Raw genomic sequence first — 22720 nt, 5'->3', positions numbered from 1 at the left:
TCCATTCCCTCTTTACCCCTTTCTCTCTTTGTAGTATAGTGTAGATATGCAGTAAATTATTATTTCTTAAAAAAATGTATATGCATATTAAATGCAGCCTTGGTAATGATGAAAAAAAGATTTACGCTCCAAACTATTTTTCTACTCAATGAATTGAAGATGTTAAGCGCTATAAATATGCTTAGGCAAAGATCTACATTTCACTGAAAACCGCACGTAAATTGGTCCAGTAGTTATTCAGTCAATCAAGGACACACATAAGAACATTGCGTTTTGTATATGTAGATTAGGTCTTGATATTCCTCCAATTAAAAGTTTTACTTAATAAATGATAATTTTGTATTGAGGTAGAAAATTTTTGAAAAATACTTAATTATCAAAAATATTCAAATCCCATAATTTAATTCATCATCCCTTTAATGTAGGTATTTTCCTTTTCCCTAATAATTCACCCACCCATTAAATGACCGTAATAGCTATTACTCTCTCGCTATTTTCATTACGATACCTTTCAACCCAAAGTTGACCTTACTAGGATTACATGAATGGGATCAGTGTGGCGTTGTATCCTCTATTTATGACTAAATTACAAAAAAAACCTACATCAAATTAAATTAATCTAACCATATACTCATTCTATCCAAATCATTTTACATAATACATTTTACTAGTAGTACTGAATTAATTACTTATATATTTCATTATGATCAATTTATTATTTTAAAAATTGAATTTATAATTTTAACTAAAGGTTTAATTCTGGGTTCATTATTGTATATTTATTATGTATCATCAATGTCTAAAAATGACACGTGGATGACGCGTCACTTGTAATAAATTTCTCGCAAAAATCAATGTGTTGCCAAGAGTACATTAAAAAAACGTGACAGATGACAGATCGCAGGCTTATTCCAGCGTCATACCACGTTGGACGCAGGTGTATGGCTATCCCAGCTCTATACCGGGTTTAACTTTATGCAAGCTTTATAAGTAAGAACTTTTACTAGAGCATCCTTACTCTATCACTATGCCTAGGCGTAATTTCATACCAGGTTTATAAATAAGGCCCTGAATGTATCAGCGCTGAATTAAATCGCATTGATTGTTTATATAGCATTCATTTACAGTTTTTTTTACCGATTATCGTTTATGACCTTTTTTGTATGATAGCCAAACACGCTGACCCCTAAACCGAAGACACACAAAAAACATTTAATAAAATGAAACCATATCTCAAATCATCATAATATGCCGAAATTTTATTTATTAATTATTTTTTAAGGAATATATCTGTCGAAAAACTCATTAAGGGCACGTTGAAGCCTTTTTACTTAGCATTTATTTGCTCCTGTAATAAATTAATCTTGGAGTTTGACTACTTGGGTGGCTCGGCCTGTGAGCCAAGAGAAAACTTATATAACCAATCCCAAATTCAGACCCTTCAAACAATGACTTATTGCAAACTCAAGAATCCAAGTGAAACAAATCAAAGCAACTTTTTCTTTCTTGATAGATTTTACATTGAATCTTTGCTTGATAAAAAATGTCTACAAAACTTTCAAGATGTAAAATGCAGGTTTTTTACAATTTTTTTTTTTAGTCGTCAATTTAAGTATGTAAGATCATTTTTTGGCTTCCGCAGTACATGGCAAAGCCAACCGTATCCCCTCCGCCTGATGACGATCGTCTCCGGAGTTTGTTGCGTTTGTTTTCTTATTACTTCATTCCTTATAGAGCCAAACCACCGCACACCGAAGATTCTTATGAAATGTTATATTAAGTAATTACTGTTAAAAAAAAATAGGAAAAAATTCATTGGTTAATTAAACCTCGATAATGAAGTTTGTGTAGCTTTGAAATCGGTCGGAAGAAGAAATAAAAAAAAATAGCTGAAAAGAAAATAGTTTTATATTTAATTTGTTAACACTCTATAACAAAATAGAAAAAAAAGTTAACATTGATATTTATCATGATAGAGCAAACGATTAAAAAAATAAAAAAATATGTGTCTTAAATCAAATGCCTAATCCTTATTTTTGTGTATGTAAATTAATTTTAGTCTATTTTATTACATCTTTTATGTTTTTATTTTCTCTTTTCTTTTCTTAAAAAAATAAATTAGTTTCGTATGTTTAACTCAATTTTATTTCTTTAACTAAATCTTTATTCTTATATTTTACTGAACTTAATCTTTATTATTACTTAAATTGATTTTACAAACTTATTTTATATAATTTATAAAAGATGGTGGAGTTCTATAATTGAGAATATATATAAAGAACGTTAATATGCTTACTTTAAAAATGTATGTATTTTATGTATTCTTGTTGAACTTCCAAATAAAATTAAAAAATATTTAAAAAAATTTTTTTTTATCAAAAACGTTCAAATCAATTCATATGTCAAAATTGTATTTTTTGACTTAATACACTAAATTCGTGGTGCGATGTTTGCATATTCGGAAAAGTTTTGCTTTTAGCTTTTTAATATTTACGATCTGTTCCAAATTAAGTAACGCAAAACGCGAACTCTGGGCTTTCCTTGTTAAACACTTGAATTATATCATCAGAAGAAAGGCATTTTAATCAAACATCAGTAACTTGACGAGTAATCGTCTTCGCTTTGAACTCGTATGCCGGTAACGGCAAAAAACATCAGATAAATTGATTCTTTCTTAAGGATTTCGCAAAATAGAAAACTTGTTTCGTTATTGGGAAAATAACAATGTACATTAAAGCCTGTTTTATACGAATCTTGCAAAAAAATATTTGTCGCAAAACGAGAGATTAGCAGTTTACAAAATTTAAATTGAGTCGTGATACGTAACGTTTATACATTATATTTATGATTCAAAACGTAGGCGGAAAAAATTGTTAATGGTTCAAAAGAAGGAAGATATGTTAAAAAGAAAATTCGAAAATTAGAAATTAGCCTGTATTGATTGCCGGCCCTACAACTATAACTTTCCAAAAAAAACGACGTTCTTTCATTATGTTACATGTCGACGAGGCATCTTATTGTGTTAATTTTTCTAAGAATTTTCTCTAGGGAGAGAGATGTTTTTTTTATGGGATAAAAAGTAGCTTTCGATACCTGTTCGCTCTTCGGCTATCGCAGTTTAAAAATCACATCAATTGTCTCTCCGTTGCGACGTGAAAGAAGAACTTATTTTTTCATTAACAATTTTCCCGGAGGTATTGATTTTTTTCGAATGAAAGGTAGCCTATGTTTTTTTGCTCTGATGAAAAATTTTATTTTAGTTTTTTCATATTTTTAGTTTAGCTTTTCAATCTACATAGATTGAATAGCAATCATTACAATGTAATTGGTATATGCTAAATTTATAATATTGAAAGACTCTATCTTTGTGGTTTAACAATATTCCTATATTATAAGTTGTGTAGAATGCAGATCAAATGTTTAAAGGTAGGGAATTTAACATTTGAGTAAAAGAACACTTAAGGTGCCAGAATAATTAAAAAATTTCTGAATTTGCAAACTGTCTGAAAAAAAAATTATAATTTTAATAAAGACACTGGATTTAAAATTCTTCATGCTGAAAATAAAATAAAAAAATAAGACAACAAAACTTAGAAATTAAAAATTTAAAAAAACAAATATATACATCCTTTTGTCCATTTTTCTCTACTTTTAAAGATCGTGTCTATCTCACTTTACACTTCCCGTCATTAAAATAACAACATGACAAAAATACTTGAATAATTAGCTCCATATGTATCAAAAATGTAATATTTAGTAGTCACTGTAAAAATAAAACTGTGTACAATTCATTTGTTAAGTATATCTTGATAAAGAAACTTGTGTAGCTTTGAATCCGTTTGGTACAAAAAACAAAAAATAACTGACAAAATTTTGAGTTTGTCCAATTTTTTGTAGACAAAGACTGGATTCAACTCCCTGGGGAGCTGTTAATATTAACATACCACAACAGCGATGATGAACATTTTAGAGAAGGTTATATGGAAGTTTAAGCATCTACAGGGCTTATTACCTGTCATTGGCTGGTTTTAGTAGCCACTTTACACACTGTGTAATATTTACCATCTTGCCCTTATTTTAACATCTATAATACTCGTATCTTTAATGTTCTTCATCAATGTTGTAATATGTTTAAAAAAACTGGTTAAAACAAATTAAAATAGGTGCGAAGGTTTTTACGGTCACGTCATCAATATGTTTTATTTTTGGGTGATACCGTGTGTGTTGGATTTGTTCCGACGTTTCGGCTACCATTGCAGGAGCCATCTTCACCCAGTTTACCCTGAAACGTCGGAACAAATTCGACACACACGGTATCACCCAAAAAAGAATAATATTTTACAACAAATTTGATTAATATTTATTTTATTACAAGTTTATTTCAGTAAAAATCAGACTTTTTCATTTTACTATCCATATAAAACGGACTTTATATTGGAATACTTTATTCTTAAGTAGACATCAAAGGAACTCCAAGTAGACTTAATTACAAAGCAACCACAGTAAGAGAAACTCTAGACTCCAATTCATCATTGGGTGAGAATCTTTATTACTACTTGTGAACATCAATTTTCAATTACCGATGAATTGAATTACATAAAGTAATATAATTGATTGTGTCTGTTTAATTAGATGTATATATGTTTTATACCTATTATTGCGTAAACAGATTATAGTCGCGTTTCATCAATAAGTATCTGTATGGTTTATTTCCGCTATGACATACACGGAAAAGACACCCCAAACTTTTTCACATACCTTAATACAAAACAAATGCAGCCAAAAAATAACATGCTTTCAATAAACAATATTTCAGTGCGAAAAACGATAAAATATTATTGAAGTTTTTTAAGCAATAACACAATATCTACCGATGTTTAGAAACAATTGGCATACTGTGTTTTTACTTTTTACTAGTGATGCAACGAAAGTGTCAAAACATAAGCAGAAACAGGAAAAAGATGTAAAAAGTCCATTTTAGCGGAAACAGAAACGAAAACGGATGCGGAAGCGGTAGTGTAAATAACCAAAGTAAAGTTTTTTTACAAATGCAGTTTTTAATAATAGTAATATTCAAGATTAAGTAGTGGTAAGTTATATTGTATGAAAAGTAGTTTGGCCGCTTTTACACCTAACAATTTATTCCGGTGTTTTTCATATATTTTTTTTTTTTATTTAGTCTTAAAATAGTACAAACATAATTAATTAATGTCCTTATATTAACTTATATCTAACTATTATTAAAACATATAATAATTATTACCATTTCTGAACAATATATGTTCACTTAAAAAGAAAACTTCTCTATAGCTAACACGAATAAGATTACTTTTTAAAAACTAACTTATCTGCTAAACACATGTTTTTTTAACTGACATTTAAATGAAATAATATTTTTTTGCTCTCTTATTTCTAATGGTATTTCCTTATAATATAACTGTACAGCTCGGTGCACCAACGAGTTCTGTGTATTTGTTTTCTTACAAAATGGCAGTCTTACTTCATGTTTATTTCTTGTTTCATATCCGTGTTCACATTGATTAGAAAAAACCTTTTGAGTCAACTCTTTTGAGGTATCACCATTAATCATTTTTTGAACAAAAAACATTACATTAAAATATATTAGTTGACGTACTGTCATATTTTTTGTTTGTTTCAGCATCAACTTTATTCAGGTGTATTTATTTTTTGTCAAAATTACTCTCATGCCCTATTCTGCAGAAAAGTAAGTTTATTTTTTTCCCCTTCAGTTGCCAAAAACAAAATAACAAGTAGAGGAATTTGTGTATCTGGGAAGTATGTTTACTAGGGATGGAATGACTGAGAAAGATATTAAAAGGAGGGTGAGTGCCGGGAACAGAGTGAACGGTGCACTTCAATCAACCTTGGCAAATAAATGTTTGTCACAAGAGGCAAAATTAGCAGTTCACAACGGAGTCCTGGTCCTGACTCTGATGTATGGGAGCGAAGTATGGACTTGGAAAAATAGGGATGAAAGTAGGCTAAATGCTCTCGAAATGCGATTTCTCTGGCGAATGTCTGGTAAAACTATGTACGTTAGATGCTCAAATGTTGAGATCCGTACATTATGTAAGGCTGAGACGAGCATTATCAACAAAATCAAAAAAGGAACTCTGCGCTGGATTGGACATGTAGAACGAATGGACAGCAAAAGAACGGCTAAGAATATTTACAGTTCGAATGTTGATAGATGCAGACATAGAGGAAGAACAAGAAAAATATGCCATGACCAAATCCAAGAAATACTTGAAGATGGACATGTCAAAAGTCGGAATAATCGGCGAGCGTGCAAGAGAATATGTATAAATGTAGAGGAAGCGAGATCTGTATGCAAAGATAGTGTTGTGGCGTTCTATTTTATCTGCCTACCCTTACGGAGAAATGGCGTGATGATTTGTCGTTGTTGTTGTTAAAAATAAATGCGTTATATAAATATGAAAATACCGTATTTAGCTTTTATTAATTTGATTTAAATTTTTCACCAGTTACCGGGTTCCATCGCGATCGACACCAGTCTGACGATGTCAGAATTAAAATTATTTAACAATGTTATTAGTTTGTCCAAATTTTTGTACACAAGAACTAGATTTTACCCCCTAAAAAGTCATTTAGATTAGCATTTTATAACAGAGGTCGATAATTTAGAGAAATGAGTATAGACGTCTTAAGTCTAGGCATTTACACAGCTTATGAACAGTCATTGGCTGGTTTAAGTGGCCACTTTACACATTGTGTAACATTTACTATTCTGGATATGTTTGAAAATCTATATTTCATTTCTTCCATCAGTAGATTTTTGTGAAGTAAAAGCGCTGAAAATACTGATACGGGTAAGATTCATAGATCTGAATTATTGCACCCATATACAAGGCAACGTCTGAAAATATTTTTTAATTATTTGTACGCTTCTTCTGTTAATTAGTTGATTTCATTTACACTACTCGTTAGGTGCAAAAACGGAAAAATGTTGATGGAAATAACATTTAAAATAAATAAATGATAAATTATATTCAATATGAAATATTGTAGTGTTAAACCACCCTTTTAACGGATATTTCACGTCAAAATTCCTAGGAATCGAACCATGGATCTCAAGCTCGATAGATGAACGTCTAAGCTACAACGTTACGAAGCAGATTTTTCTACGCTCGATTTCCTTTTTTGGGATTTTTACTGTAAGGTGATTCCAAACGAAAATATGAAACTAATTATTAATAGATAGCGCTTTTATATTTCTGAAATTTTACAAGACGTGGTTTGCGAAAATTTTACATTAAATTGATTGTAACAAATACCATACCAATATTTTTTTATTTTTTATTATTTATAAATCATAAAACACAAAGTATTATACAAGTGAAATACGTTAAATTACATTCCCAGGAGTTACAACTACTCCATTCGGGACATAAATAATTTGAGCATTTAGAAAATAAAACATATTGAGAACAACAAAGAAACAAAGCAAGTTTAGCACCTTTATAACTAAATATAGCACGACAATATATACGCATAAAACCTTTTATTACGCAAGCAGAACAAACATATAGAAAAAAACCCTTTTAAAAATAAAAAAAAGTAGTGAATCTACTAAGGAAGATAAGGTCATCAACATCACATGCCAAGCAGATGATGCTGCCATAGTGATGATGAGAACATATCCATCTCAGTTAGTAAACATCTGGATGCCTAAGAAATGTCGTATAGTACAATGAACACATGATTATTGGAAACATAATTCGGATATACAAAACGTGTCAGACCAAATCATGGTGTATACAACTTATTTAAAAATAAGTTTTTTTTTCTGCACACCATTTTGCGAAAAGGACCAAAATTATATTTTTATGGCATTTTTTACAATTAACGCAGTGTAAAATTTCCGCAAACCAAGTTTTGTAAAATTTCCATCAAAAATAAACGTAAAAACGGCATTTTTCAATAAATCATTGAATAATTAGTTTCATATTTTCATTTAGAATCGCCTTAAAGCAGCTATAAGATCGTAAAAGCTCAGCCAGTATTCTGGGACTATTTCATAAATGGAACTGTATTCTTCATCGTGGACAATATATATAAATAAATACGTTATGTAAATCGAATTCAAACAATTTGTTAGTAGATACTGTCACAAAACTAAGCAAATCGTTTTTTATTCTGGAAGATGATGGATACATAAGTTAAAACATCAATTGAGGCCTTTTAAAAGTCTTAATGGTAAAATAAACAAAAAGAAAAAGTTCTTTACCTGCAGCACAGAAGCTTGCATAGAGCGAAATGAGGAAAAATCCCCGTAGACCGGAGCGGTCCATTTTCCTTTTTGCCTTTCTCTTTCTTTTCCTTTTTTCACTTCAGACCCAAACAAATAATTCTGTCCGCTTCGGAAGCAGAGAACGGAGACAGTAATTCACTTAAAAACAATGAAATAACACCATTGCACTTAACATTGATTACGTTTTCACTTCTTCACATCGATTCTAAGGAGTTTCTAAAGGTTGGTCTGACGCTCTGAAACAAAAAAACAGGTTTTTTATTAAGTGGTTTTAAAGCACACAGGTCGCAGAATTTTTACACAGAACACATCACAAAGATAAAATCATTTTGAAATCCAAGTAAATTTTTTTGAGCTCGGCTTAAATTTTGTATCGTAAAGTTAGGTACGAAATTTTATTTTATTTTATTAGGGAAATCAACAGTTCTACATGTATATTTTTAGTAAACAAACAGATATAGTGTATAAACTCAGAACTAATAACAGATTTCCACATTGTATACAAAGTGAGTCAAGAAAATATATTACATATCAAATAAATACATACAATTTATACATATCAAAATGTTATTTTTATGTACTAATAATCAAAGATTTTTTAAATATTCATTTTAAGAACATTAAGTTACTGTAAATTGGGCGGGATAAGGACAAAAATGCTTGAAGAGAGGATAAGGAGGGGAGGGGAGATGTACATATTTATTATTATAATGTCTACTAAGTTACATAATACATTTTCAGTGTAAATTTTAAATCTGACAGAGTGATGTTTGTGTAATCTATATTTTTAAATTTTGTATTGTACTTTGAAAAAGTCCTACGAAAAAAAGCATTTTTAACATACGATGTTTTACTTATTGGTACATGAAACAGGTGGTACCGTCTACAAATCCTAGCTGGCACATGTATTGTTATTAAACCAAGCAGCTCTGTACAGTCAACCATTCCTGTCATGATTTTGTAAAGCAGTAGTTGGTCCGCACACACATGGGAACAAAATTTAAAAAAAATGAGTACCTAAATAAAAACACGTATTTTTTACAAAACTTTTTGTTAACAAATTACAACAGGGATGGAAAATACCTTAGAAAAGGGAATTTTTTTTTTTTTTTTTTTTTTTTTTCTTTTATTCAGGAAACATACAGTACAGTTACAAAGTTTAATATTTTACACGATTGGACTTAATTGGAATATGGAAGTTTAGGCATCTACAGGGCATATGACCTGTCATTGGCTGGTTTAAGTGGCCACTTTACACACTGTGTAACATTTACCATTTTGCCTATGTTTGAACATCCATAGTTCTTCCATTTGTTGATTTTAGTGAAATTTAAGAGCTGAAACCTTTATTGTGAAGAGATTCATCTGACTGAATAATTTCACATACTAGGCAACGCCTGAAAACAATTATCCAATTTTTAAACTTTTTCTTAGACCAGTTGGTTTTTATTACAATATTTGAGTTTGTCCAAATGTTTGTAGAGAAAAGGCTGGATTTCACCCCCTCAGGCGTCATTAAGATTAACAAATTACAACATGGAGAATACCTAAGAATAGGGAATATGGAAGTCTAGGCATCTACAGGGCTTATGACCTGTCATTTAAACCAGACAATGATAGGTCATAAGCTTTATAGATGCCTAGACTTCCAAATTCCCTTTTCTAAGTTATTCTTCATCCCTGTTGTAATTTGTTAATCTTAATGACTTCCGAGGGGGTGAAATCCAGTCTTTTGTCTACAAACATTTGGACAAACTCAAATATTGTAACAATATTTTTGGTTTGTCCAAATTACCTGTTAAATTACTTTATTTCACCCGCTAGGGAGTCATTCATCCCCTAGGGAGTCATCACCCCAAGATTCACAAATTTCAACAGGGACAAAGAACATTTTCATCATCATCATCATTCCCTTTCCGCACCTAATGGTGCATAGGGCACTGCATTGGTACACTAATCGCATCATATCTCGATCAATTTTGTAACATTCAATTTTGTTTTTGTAACAAATCAACATTTAAAATGCGTATTTTAAAACACATATTTTTGTCTCGTACTAAGAAGTTTCTATTATAAAATATTATTTTATACCTAATTCTTAATATTGTATACATTTTTGACACATGTGTAATGATATTAACACACATGTCCACCCTCATTCGATTATAACACCCACTCACACACCCACTCCCACACTTACACTCACACAAACACACTAACATGTATTGTACGAGTATTTAATGCATTTATTTATTCATATTTTTCGCTTACAAACTATAATTAATAATACAAATAATGTGACCTCACTGGGGTTTCCCGTGCCGAGGACACTTAACAATTTAGTTTTTTTAAATTACATTTGAGAATAAGCAAAGAAGACTTACTTAAAAAACAAACATAATCAACAAATATTCAGACAGTTTTAAAAACAAGGTATTTATGTACATCTATATTATTTATATTACAAAACACACAATGAAAACAACAAAAACCTAACATAAGCTATACAGTTGTGGAGCAGTTGATTCAGCATTGGTATGGGCGAATGAGACATTCCATTTTACCTACCTAGCTCCACTATCCATTTTTTTATAGCCTTTTTAAACATTTCTGTGGATATCTCTCATTGATTTTATTCTCTGTATATTTTATTTGTTATATTTTTTTTACATGTATAACTGTTGATATCACAATTAAATAAAATAAAAACATGATCGTAAGGTGATCAGTCTTTCGTTCAGGTACCAGTCCAGGGACTATGAAAATATTCTATTGGGAAAACACCCTTTTAAATAAATATTTCATATCAACCATGTCGGAAATCGAACCCGAGACCTCTTGCATGGTAGGCAAACGCGCTGACTATTACACCACAAGGCCGTAGAGATGGAAATATGGAGGTCTAGGCATTAACAGGACTTGTGACCTGTCATTAGTTGGTTTAATTGGCCACTTTACACACTGTGTATCATTCACCGTTTTGCCTATGTTTGAACATTCATATTTCTTCAATTCTTCCATTTGTTGATTTTAATGAATTTAAAGAGCTGAAACCTTTATTGTTAAGAAGAAATTATAGCAACACAGATGAAAAACATTTTTGAGAAGAAAAAATGAAAGGTCAGGCCCTTCAGGCACCTGCCTTTGGCTATTGAAGTTGCCACATAAACCATACAATGACAAGGCATGCGCCCTGTAAATCCCTAGAGTCTAGACCAGCGCTTCCTTTTTTTTATGCCTGCGGAACAGCGAAATTGGAGAAAAAATTTTCGGACCGGTAACGCAGATACATACACTTTTATTTATTTAGTATTTTATTTATAATAATAAAAATACGTTATAGTTTTATTCCACTTTTATTTATAAATGTTTTGTTTAGTGACCGGGTTTTGTCGTGACCGACATCGTCAGACTGGTGGAATACTAAACAAATTTCTATGTTATATACAAGTGCAAGCAGGGGTTATAAATCATGATTTTACATAATTATTTATTTATTTATTTTGTTCATTAACGCCCAAAAGGCATTAACAAAAAATAAAAATGAAATACATGCTAACATACTAAATAATAAACAGAATATACAGAAAAAAAATGTGAAATTAGTTAAAAAGGATATGATAAAAAGTTTTACAGAGTAAAAAAAAAAACAATAATAACAAAGGTATGGAAGAAAAAACAGTAAGCATATAAACAAAAAATGCAAAGATATAAGCTTATGAAATAAATTCTGTAAAGCAAACAATAAATAAAGTGTTACGGTAAGCAAGAAAGACATTTTTAAGTTAAATTAATAAACGAGCAAGCATATATTATCACGAAAAATAAGAAATAAAAATATGTATCTATGAAATGCGTATTTGCCAATACTACAATGCAATTTGATATAATAGTAAAAAATAAAAAACAATTATAAGGTAATAAAAATAAACAAGTAAGTATTTTTTTTTAATTTATGGAATTGAATTGTCAATAAAAGTTTGACGAGCAGCTACAAATAAACTTGATATTGTGGACTTATAAGATGGTAAAGAATTGGACAGAATGTCTGCAGCCGTTCCATAAGTGTTACCTAACCTATGCAGTCTCGGTATCAATGAATTGTTTTGTTGGTTGGAAGAAGTACTGGAGCAATAAAACAATAAAGTACTCCTAGTGTTGACAGCAGGTAATTAATAATTAATTAATAATTAATCAATTCAAGTATTTTGGAAATAAAAGAATTTAAATTAAAAGCATTTAAGTGTAAGGTAAAAACAATTATAAGAATATGACTTTTGTTTGAATGTACATAATAAAAACTGGTGTAAATTTTATAATTTTATGAAGTTTTATAGTAAAAATGTTTTTGAGTTTTATGTATTTAAATTTAATTAAAACTAGAATAACTTACACTTGTATATAACATAGAAATTTGTTTAGTCTCCCACCAGTCTGACGATGTCGGTCACGACGAAACTCGGTCACTGGTAAAAAAATTATAAATAAAAGTGGAATAAAACTATATGCGTATTTTTGTGATTATAATTGAAATGCAGTTCCACCAAGAAATGTCAGTAGAAAAACTCAATATATAAGTATTTTGTTTATTGGTTTTTAATATTATCATACAACAGGTATAGAAATAACAAATGACGTTTTTTTGTACAGGAATTTTAAAGTGGGCGACATGTTCATCACTGTTCTCCATCTTAATAGAAATATTTTTATGTACATACATCCCTACATCCAGTCGCGCGCACAGAGTTTTTAACTAGGGCAGGCAGTAGAATGTAACATTTAATTATTTTTTTTTGGATCAATTTTAATTTAGGAGTGCATCTTCCTTTGCTAATAATCAGTTTTTGTCCATAAACGATAGCCGAGAAAACGCGTTGTTTCTTAAAACGATTGAACACACATTTCCGTCACTATCACAAGTTTTACAAAACTCCTTTTCAATTTTTTCATCATCAAATATGGACTTTATTCTCGAATGTAAAAGAAAAAAGAGCTTACTTCTTCCACTCCTTGACTACGCGGATGTATGTTATCCAGATGCTAACTCTGAATTGCTTGATAAGTTAAAAACGATTGCAGAATATTTGTATTCGTTATATCTTTAATCTTCGCAAATTTGACCACATAACCGAGTATCGCACGCAACTACACTGGCTCAGTATCAGGCATAGAAGAAACATTCACATTCTATCACTTCTTCACAATATTTTAAATAATCCCACTTCGCCTGTTTATCTGAGAGAGCTCATCCAACCTCTTTCACAACACGGACTATCTCTTCGTTCTAGTAACGAGAGAACCCTTTTAATACCCTGTCATCGATCTAATTTTAATGCCTCCTCTTTCACAGTAGTAGCCGCTCGACTGTGGAATAATCTACCCACTAATGTTAGAGACGCCCCTTCTTTATTTACATTTAAGTCAAGATTGAAATGTCACTATCTAAATATTTGAATTGTTCCTTTATTCTTCTTCTTTCCTTCCCATCCCCTCTCCTCTCTTCATAGTATAGTGTTAATTTTTTTTGTTAATCTTTGCTTTTAATTTTTGTATAAAATTGTTATATTCAATGTGTCCATGTATTTATAATTTTCTCAAACTGAACGGTTTGGGTAGGTAGGAAGAAATTGCCTTAAGGAAATATGCCTGCCCTTGTATGTATATATATTGTATATGTTTATAAAGTGTCAAATAAATAAGTAAATAAAATTATTTTAGGGACAAACAATATATACGAGTAATAACAACTACTTAACTAAAATAAAAAATGTTACGAAAAATGCCATCTTTTAAAAAGAACCGTGAGTGCGGCTAGGAATAGCAGGCGTCACATTCAACAGTAAAAAGGCTGTTTGGAGATCGGATATTTATTCAGTTAAAACCAAATGCCGCCTATATAACGCCTGCATAACACGTATTCTCTTCTACGGATGCGAATCGTGGCACCTCCCTAGGGCCCAAAAGAGCAACATTCTGAGTTTTGCAAATGGGTGTCTCAGAAGAATCTTGGGTGTGCAGTGGTTCGACTTTGTAAGGAATGAAGTAATAAGAGAACGGACGCAGCAAACTCAGACGACAAGTGCGGAGGCGATACGATTGGCTTGGCCGTGGGCTGCGAATGCCTCCTGAGAGCCTTAACAACGCTTGCCTACTTTACGAGGCATCAGGTTCTCGACATCCTAGACGCCCACTGCTGGCTGTTCATCGACAGTTCGTGTCAGAACTATGAGACGCGAACCTGACTTTGGCGGATGCACAGGAGCTGGCAGCCGATAGAGATGCTTGGAGGGTCTTTGTGGATACCATATGTTAAAACTAGGGTTGATGATGATGATGAACTAAAATATTGAAAGCGGTTTAAAAGTCCCGGGCCGTGATTACAAATGCTATCTTCATCGATACATCGAACGGTATAAAGTAAAGACAATATTTATCTACGAAAATGTGTACATTTTTATAAAAAATTTAATCTTCCTCGTCAACAGGTAATTGAACATGTTTCGGAAAAAAATATATATCCATATGGTAAATATATTTTATCCCTCGGTATATTTGAAAATCTTAATGTAAAATCTATAAAATAACTTTATGTAAAAGCTTTGTTACTATACGCACGTAAACATTATTCTCTACCTTCTGTTGTAATACAAGAGTTACTAGATACTCCACCCTGATGCTGCAAAATTATTTTTTTTAAATACAACCTTCGGTCAAAGAGGATTGGCCTACTACTCAGTTAAAGTGTACAATCTACTTCCATTAGCCATAAGGACAATTAGAAAGTTCTCACAATATAAAATTGCTATTAAGAAATGGATAGTGGAGGTGGGTTGCGCACGGATCGATGAGTGGATCAAGCCAAATAGGTAAAATGTGTGTACCGTTTAAAAAATTTGTTCTATTGATCTATGTAAATTAGTTATGTATTTTATGATTATTTTAGTTTTTTATTGTTTATTATGTTGTTAACGATAATTAGGTTAATTAAATTAATTATGATTGTTATAATTTTTTTATTTTATTTACTCTTAAAATAGGACAAACATAATAAATGAATGTCCTAGTATTAACTTAAATCTAATTATTATAAAAACATATACTAAGCATTAACATTTCTAAACAATATACGTACACTTAAAAAGAAAACTTCTATAAAGCTAACACGAATAAGTTAACTTTTAACGAATAAGCTAATATGTTAACTTTGTTAAATAGCTAATCTTAGGCATGTTTTTCATTTTGTAAAATGTTCCCCTAATTAATAAATGTTCCCCTTAAAAATAATTTTAAATGCTTTAAACCAGCAGTGGTTTTCTGAACCACTCTTGTAGAAATACTTTTTTAAAAATCTTAATACGCGAGATAAAAGTTTTTTCTACGGCCGCGAGAGCTTTTGAAATATCACCCCAGATATATTAAAAATAAACAGGAAACTGAAACCCAATCACCTATGCGTTTTGTAGATGCAAGACACGTTGGATGTTTATTGTACGGCGCCCTTTGGGTGATTTTTACGAAAATGGTTCTATGGAAGTTATCCAGAAAAAATAAAAAAATAAAGTCAAAATTGAAAAATATGAGAGATTTAACGAAACAACAGAGAAAACCATTCAACGGCTTAAGGCAAAATCTGGCCCTCGATTGTGATGGAAAGATAAAGACATTATACCTTCACCATGACGTTATAGTTGAAAATAAATTCTCTCGAGCGATTACGAAGATACACTACTGACCCTTCCCCCCCTCCTTCAAGTTTGGGGTAGGTAAATCGATATTAAACAAGGGGAAGCGTACTTCACGGTACACATATATACGCACTAAAATAACGTCATAGTTGAAGATAAAACTTTCCCTACCGATTACGAAATACACTACCGACCCCTCACCATCAAGTTTTGATGCAAATACATCGGTTTGTACCGACGCGATGGGTCTAGAACCATCTACGTTTATCAACGCATTAAAAGATTAAAAAAATATTCCACTGAGCAATTTTTCCTTTAATTACGATTTTTTAAATTTATGAGTTCTGAGCTTGACACTGTTTATCTTAAAAGCATAATAAAAATATGAGACAGAAATAAGTACATTTTAAAGACTAATTAAATTCCGACATAACTGTCAGTTTTGATAACGGGCGGCTAGATGCAGTGGCCAGACAGGCTAGATACTACCCTTTTAATATACAAGAGCATCTAGCCGTAAAATATTACACAATTTTGTCCATCTGTTTTACTATCTTTCTAAGTATACGTATCGAGAGCCTCGCTCAAGTATCGAGTTATTGCTCAGTAGATAAATACAGACGATCGTTGAGTATACCGTCTTGGTAATTGTCAAAAGTCATATGAAAATCTTCAAGCAAGCATTTTTTTCTTGATTTGAGATTTATAGGAGTTTCGCTTTGAAGTGAGCACTTTTTATCACAGAAGCCTATTTAAAATATAAATCAGAACTTTTTTAAATGTAAATGATGTAAGGAACGCGGACTAAATCTTTAGAGTCATTCATTGGTTGATTTAGATTATATGACGTCGAGATGACTAGTAGGTAGAACAAAAGGAAGTAGATACAGAGAGTACAGAAGTTAAGTATACCGTGTCGATATGTACAGATGATTATTGTGTTCATAATTTAGACCCTGGGCTATTTATTAAGTATTTTATATGACAATGCTTAATGACAACTACGCTGGTTCACAAGAAGACAAATAAACAACTTGCCAATTACATTAACAAATTGAACAATATTTTTCTGTCATGTTTGGAATGATCGTCACAAGTAGGGTGATGTTCTTTTCTGATGGGGGTCTGAGTTAGAAAAGCCCTTAGCCTCCTTAAATAGGGGTTGCGAATATTTTAAAACCTCTATTCGTTTTTCTCGTAAGAACCCTTGTGTTTCGACAAGTTTATTATATATATTTAATACGCTGTATAAATGTATAATATAGCGCCATGTAGACGGTTTGCCAAGCCGAAGGGCATCTGCCGAGTCGGCCATTCTTCCCTGTTCAATAGAGGTCTAAGAAAGGAAGTGTCAGACTCTTACAGATAGGGGCTTATTCTAGAACATTTTGTTTTATAAATTTATATTCGAATTTTTATATCTAAATTTAGATATCGCCATTCAAACAAAGGGCAAAAGGCACAAAAACACTATTTTAGCAATCCTAAATCTAACGTTTGAAAGCCAAGGAAAAATCGGATTTTTGTATTTTAGATGCATGTAATATATAACATGCAACATAATGTCTTCATGTCAAGTACACTTTCATATATTTGGAAGGGTGTTAATGTGGCAATGTTGCTAAATTTGGGTATGGTGAAATTTTCTTGTTTGTAATCTGGACGCAGAAAGAAAACATCATAAATAAATATGGTAACATTGTGGTTAAAAACACGTTTAAAAAAAGGAATATTTTTTTACGTGTTTATTGTTTTAGTTTAACAAATTACAACAGACATGAAAAACACTTAACAGAAGGGAATATATAATTCAAGGCATTCACAAGGCTTATGACCTATCATTGGCTGGTTTTGGTTGGCTAGTTAACAGCTCCCTAGGGGGATGAATCTAGTCCTTATCTACGAAAATTTAGACAAACTCAAAACATTTTTTATTTTTTATGTTTAAACACAAAAATCTTGTTTATAGGAAGCAAATTATTTTAATTAAAAATTATATTAATTTGTCTGAACTGTCAATAAATTCTAGCTGCCTTTAGTGATTCATGCTTGTTGAGATTTTTTTGGAAGTCATGTAATAAAAAACTTTTCTAAGTTACGTTGGTGATTTTTGCCTATAAAAATAATATACATTTTCAATAAAAAACTGACTTCTTTAGGGTTAGTGACTTAAGCCTGAACGGCAAAGATATACAGTATATTCAGTCTTTGCCAAATGTATTACGCAATGTATTATGCTTTTGCAACTACTTATGCAAAACACTCTTTCCTCTATCGTTCTTGCTCTAACTATAATGCTTTTTTTTCATCTATTAATATATTTTACATGCCCATTAATTTATTTAAAAATAAATTAAGACTCCTTATTTCTGGCTGCGATACGATTCCACTTACTATTTAATGATGCTCACACTTACACACACCTGAACACTTACTCTCACAGTTATACACATAAACACACATCTGCACTTACTGTCATACAAATACACATAAACACACCCTTTTGTTGTAACGCAATTAAATAATATGTATGATTCTAATTTTGAAACTTTGCTGGTCTGTCTTAAAACTTTATGTTACTATATCATTGTCGACTGTTTGTTTCTTTAAAATAAATAAACACTGCTATTTTGTAATCTTTGTAATTCTTTTACAAATGTATTTTGTTTTAATTTTTTTTACCTGCTACAACTTGTTTCAATTATGAGCGTGGTTAATTTAGAAATCCTATATTAACTTGTTTTGCGCGTCAGTTCTATCTGTTAAACCATGCTCTACATTTAGTTTATACTAGAATTTGTTTTGAACATATGAACACACTCAGAAAATAATAAATAAATGGCATTTAGTTAAGACAGCAGGTTATTTAAGAAGAATACAATTTATTTCTCAATTTTGCGTTAAAAACTAATCCAATATAAAGATTCCGTTTTCTAATTATGTAAATAAAAGATCGTTTTAAAACATAGCATTGGTTAAAAAATCATATCGTAATATATTTTTTCGAAGTTGATACGATATTTTACTTTTTTAAATTTTGTGTTATATGAAAATATTTTATTAAAAAAAAAAAGAAATATTAACGTTCATATAATTTACACAAATATTTCAATTTTGGTGGCCATTTTCAACGAGTGTAAATAACTCACTATTAGAAAATGGAAATCAAGTTGGAGGAGAGTGGGGTTTGAACCTCGGGCCTCTGGCCCGTGAGTCCGCAACACTAGCCACGGGACCACAACCCAATTCATAATGCCCATGCTTCAATATTATCTGTTTAAGTATTCTTGTATTACCATATTGATGTGCAATATATATGTTTTTTTAAATTATTGTTTGTGTTTCTGATCCTATATTTGTGATGATATATTCATGTATCTTTGTCAACTAATTGCTCGTCCCATCTCAACACAGGACTTTTAGTCCCATTGAAATGGGACTTATGTCTCAAATAGCGTGAAATAAACTACATGTATGTAAATAAATAAATAAATCAATTAATTAATTAAACTCATGTTTCTAGTACTGTGGCTTGCTGGTGACCACAGAGGTGTGAGAGTGATAGATTTCGGGTCTTGATATTCAGTAGAAGAAAATTCGAATACATATTTTTTCAACATATTACAACAGTTTTAGAAAATGTAATATATATGCCTTGACTTATATATTACCTTCTCTAAACTGTTCTTCATCTCTGTTGTAATATGTTCATATTAACAGCTCCCCAGGGAATTTAATCCAGTCCTTGTCTACAAAAAATTGGACAAACTCATAATATTGTTGATAGATTTTTTTTCTTTAAACTGTTCGTTCCATCGCACAACATACGTCGCAAAATTGATTTATTTCATCACTCTGTGTCAATTATTATTTTCAACTAATCAAAAGGACATTCTAATATTTTATTCAATATTCGTCGAACATTTATACTCAATGAACAATTTTTTGATAATTATTTTTTTTCGTTTTTTTTTCTACTTGATTCTCGATTTATGATCACAACGCGGAAGTTCTAGAATCACCCCTCTAGCGAATCGGGAGTAATCCTACTTGAGGCGGGCGATCAATTGGCCGAGACACTTGGGTGGAGGTTGAAGTCCTTTCAACCCACTTCCCTTAGATAGAGCCCATGTAATATACTTTCTTTCATATAATTTATTGATTGTACAAAGAGACTATTCTAAATTCTACTTTATATATATGTAAAAGTATTCAATAAATACAAAATACGTATGAAACATTCCAATTTGTTGGTGAAAATTTTTGTTTTAGTTCATGGTAATTTATTATAGAAAAAAAAGGATTCTCTATTCTACGAATTCGGAATAACCTGTGACTTGTTTATTTGACTATTTCCTCACAAAATAACACTTTGTTTTAAAGTCCTTCAGACGAAAATAATTTGATTCAATTACTATTTATAATTTTGAATTATTTTTCCTCTCTGATTCTGTTTCAATATGTGGGACTCACTCGGAAACCAATCCCCACTATTTCTTCACCTACTATCGTTTTAATGACAATTTATAAGATGAATCATACATTTCTTGTACGTAAACAATAATGAAGGCCTCGTGGTGTAGTGGTCAGCGCGTTTCCCTGGAATGCAATAGGTCTCGGGTTCGATTACCGATATGGGTGGCGTAAAATATTAACTTAAAACAGTGTTTTAACACTAGAATATTTCATAGTCTCTGGACTGGGACCTGAAGCGTAAGACTTTCCTAAGAATCATATTTCCTTCATATAACAAAAAAGTGCCCTTTGCACCATTGGGTGCGGAAAGGGAATGAAGAATGAAGAAACAAGAAAATAATTAAAACACCTAAAATACTGATTATTTAACGCGGATATCAAATTGCTGACAGTAGGGGAAATAGAAGATGACATCGATTGAGAATCGTTTTTTCAAAACACAACATTCGCCCGACATGGCGATATGGGTTTTTTAAATATTTACTGCGACTAAACAAAATGGCCGACAAACATGCGTGACCAAATAAACTGACCGTTAGAATTTTCCCTACACGTCAGATGCACCAACTTTGGAACAAAAAATTTCCCGCGGCCTCAGGAGCCTTTGTAACCTTATTGTGTGAAAGACTCTCGTGTGTATTAATGTTGAAGAAGTGAAGTATGTTGGCAAGTTCTCAATTTTCTCTCTGTCTACCATTACGGGGAAATAACGTGATGTTTTTCTTTATGGAAACTAAAATAAAAATCATTCGTGAGAAAAATTAAAGGCAATATTTCTACATGCCGTGCACAAAATGAATAATACCGTCTCATATATTATGTATACTTTATTATAATAGGACGAATCCTTGCCAGGCCGAGGACCGAAATTGACCGTTTTTGGAATTAGGGTGGATAATACCGGGTACGCTGTGGACGGGATATTAGGAATCTTCCAATAAGAAGGCGGGTGATTTAGATACTACATTTATTTTAAAAGAATTTCGTGGGTCTCTGATATCCAAAAGTGATATTTATGTAGGCAATTCACGGAGACAACTTACGCGCGTGCGACGTTGACGCCGACGTGCGCGTCATAATTCCCATATCACGAATTTAAGAATCGCGGACATCAATGCATACTTAAATATTTTACTTTCCATAAAAATTTAAATACGTAATTGAAGACCTCTTTCTAAAATGATCAAATGTACAAACTTTTCCAAAATTGTATTATTGGCAACAATATTTTGAGTTTGTCCAAATTTTTGTAGACAAGGACTGGATTCAACTCCCTGGGGAGCTGTTTATATTAACATTTTATAACAGAGATGAAGAACATTTAAGAGAAGGTAATATAGAAGTCTAGGCATCTACAGGGCTTATGACCTGTCAATGGCTGGTTTAAGTGGCCACTTTACACACTGTGTAACATTCACCATTCTGCCTTTATTGGAACATCTATATTCCTTCAATTCTTTCATCTGTTTATGTTTGTGAAGTTAAAGAGCTGAAACCTTTATTTATGCGGGTGAGATTCATCTAATTGAATTATTTCACCTACATACTAGGCAACGCCTGAAAATATTATTTTTTCAATTTCTATACTTCTTCATGGACCAGGTAATTTATCAACATCAATTTATCAATATCATCAAATAATATTTTCAGGCGTTGCCTAGTATGTAGGTGAAATAATTCAATTAGATGAATCTCACCCGCATAAATAAAGGTTTCAGCTCTTTAACTCCTAACTGACCTAATATTACTTTTTAAGGTGATCAATTCATTAATTGACTGTCCAGATTTGCTGGAGTTGGTGTGTTTCCGTGTACCTGGTCGACATACCCGCCACAGATCTCCTTTTTGTTCTGCAAGTTCTAGAACCAACTATCACATGCACTCGCCTATCCCTAGGCTCCATAGATATGGCAATCAGTATGAGGACAAGGCTGATATATTTGGTTCTGGACTTGATAGTTATAAAACGAGTCTGATTTCTTTTTTTCTCTTGCAATATTATTCTTAAACTTTTCTTTTTATTTAAAAATGTTTTTACCTTTTTTGTTTTTTCATATTTATGTATTTATTTCGTTATTATTTTTGGTTGCTTTTATGTATTTACCTGCTTGTTACTATTGTTATAGTTATGCAATTTTTATAATTTTTTGTTATGTTTCTATATATGTATTTTTTTATTTTTTTTTCATATTTATGTTCAATATATGTTAAAGGCAATTTCTGCCGTTTATGTAAAATAAATAAATAAATAAATAAATAAAAACAT

At 31.3% G+C, this 22720-nt stretch overlaps 1 protein-coding gene across 1 annotated transcript in view; it reads right to left on the bottom strand.

Annotated features, from left to right (window-relative positions):
- LOC148278025 (uncharacterized) overlaps positions 1-22720 on the bottom strand; it is a gene marked incomplete at its 3' end in the record, with an annotated part of 163898 nt that overhangs the window by 75063 nt on the left and 66115 nt on the right. The window contains exon 2 of the mRNA XM_088232020.1: positions 8270-8529. Within this exon, the coding sequence (XP_088088146.1) occupies positions 8270-8333 (64 nt within the window). The remainder of the gene's footprint in view (positions 1-8269; positions 8530-22720) is intronic.

Source organism: Micrasema longulum, unplaced genomic scaffold (assembly GCF_059751315.1).
Source record: "Micrasema longulum isolate JH-2025_06_02 unplaced genomic scaffold, ASM5975131v1 h1tg000938l, whole genome shotgun sequence".
Classification (NCBI taxonomy): domain Eukaryota; kingdom Metazoa; phylum Arthropoda; class Insecta; order Trichoptera; family Brachycentridae; genus Micrasema; species Micrasema longulum.
This window is presented reverse-complemented; position numbering and strand designations above follow the sequence as displayed.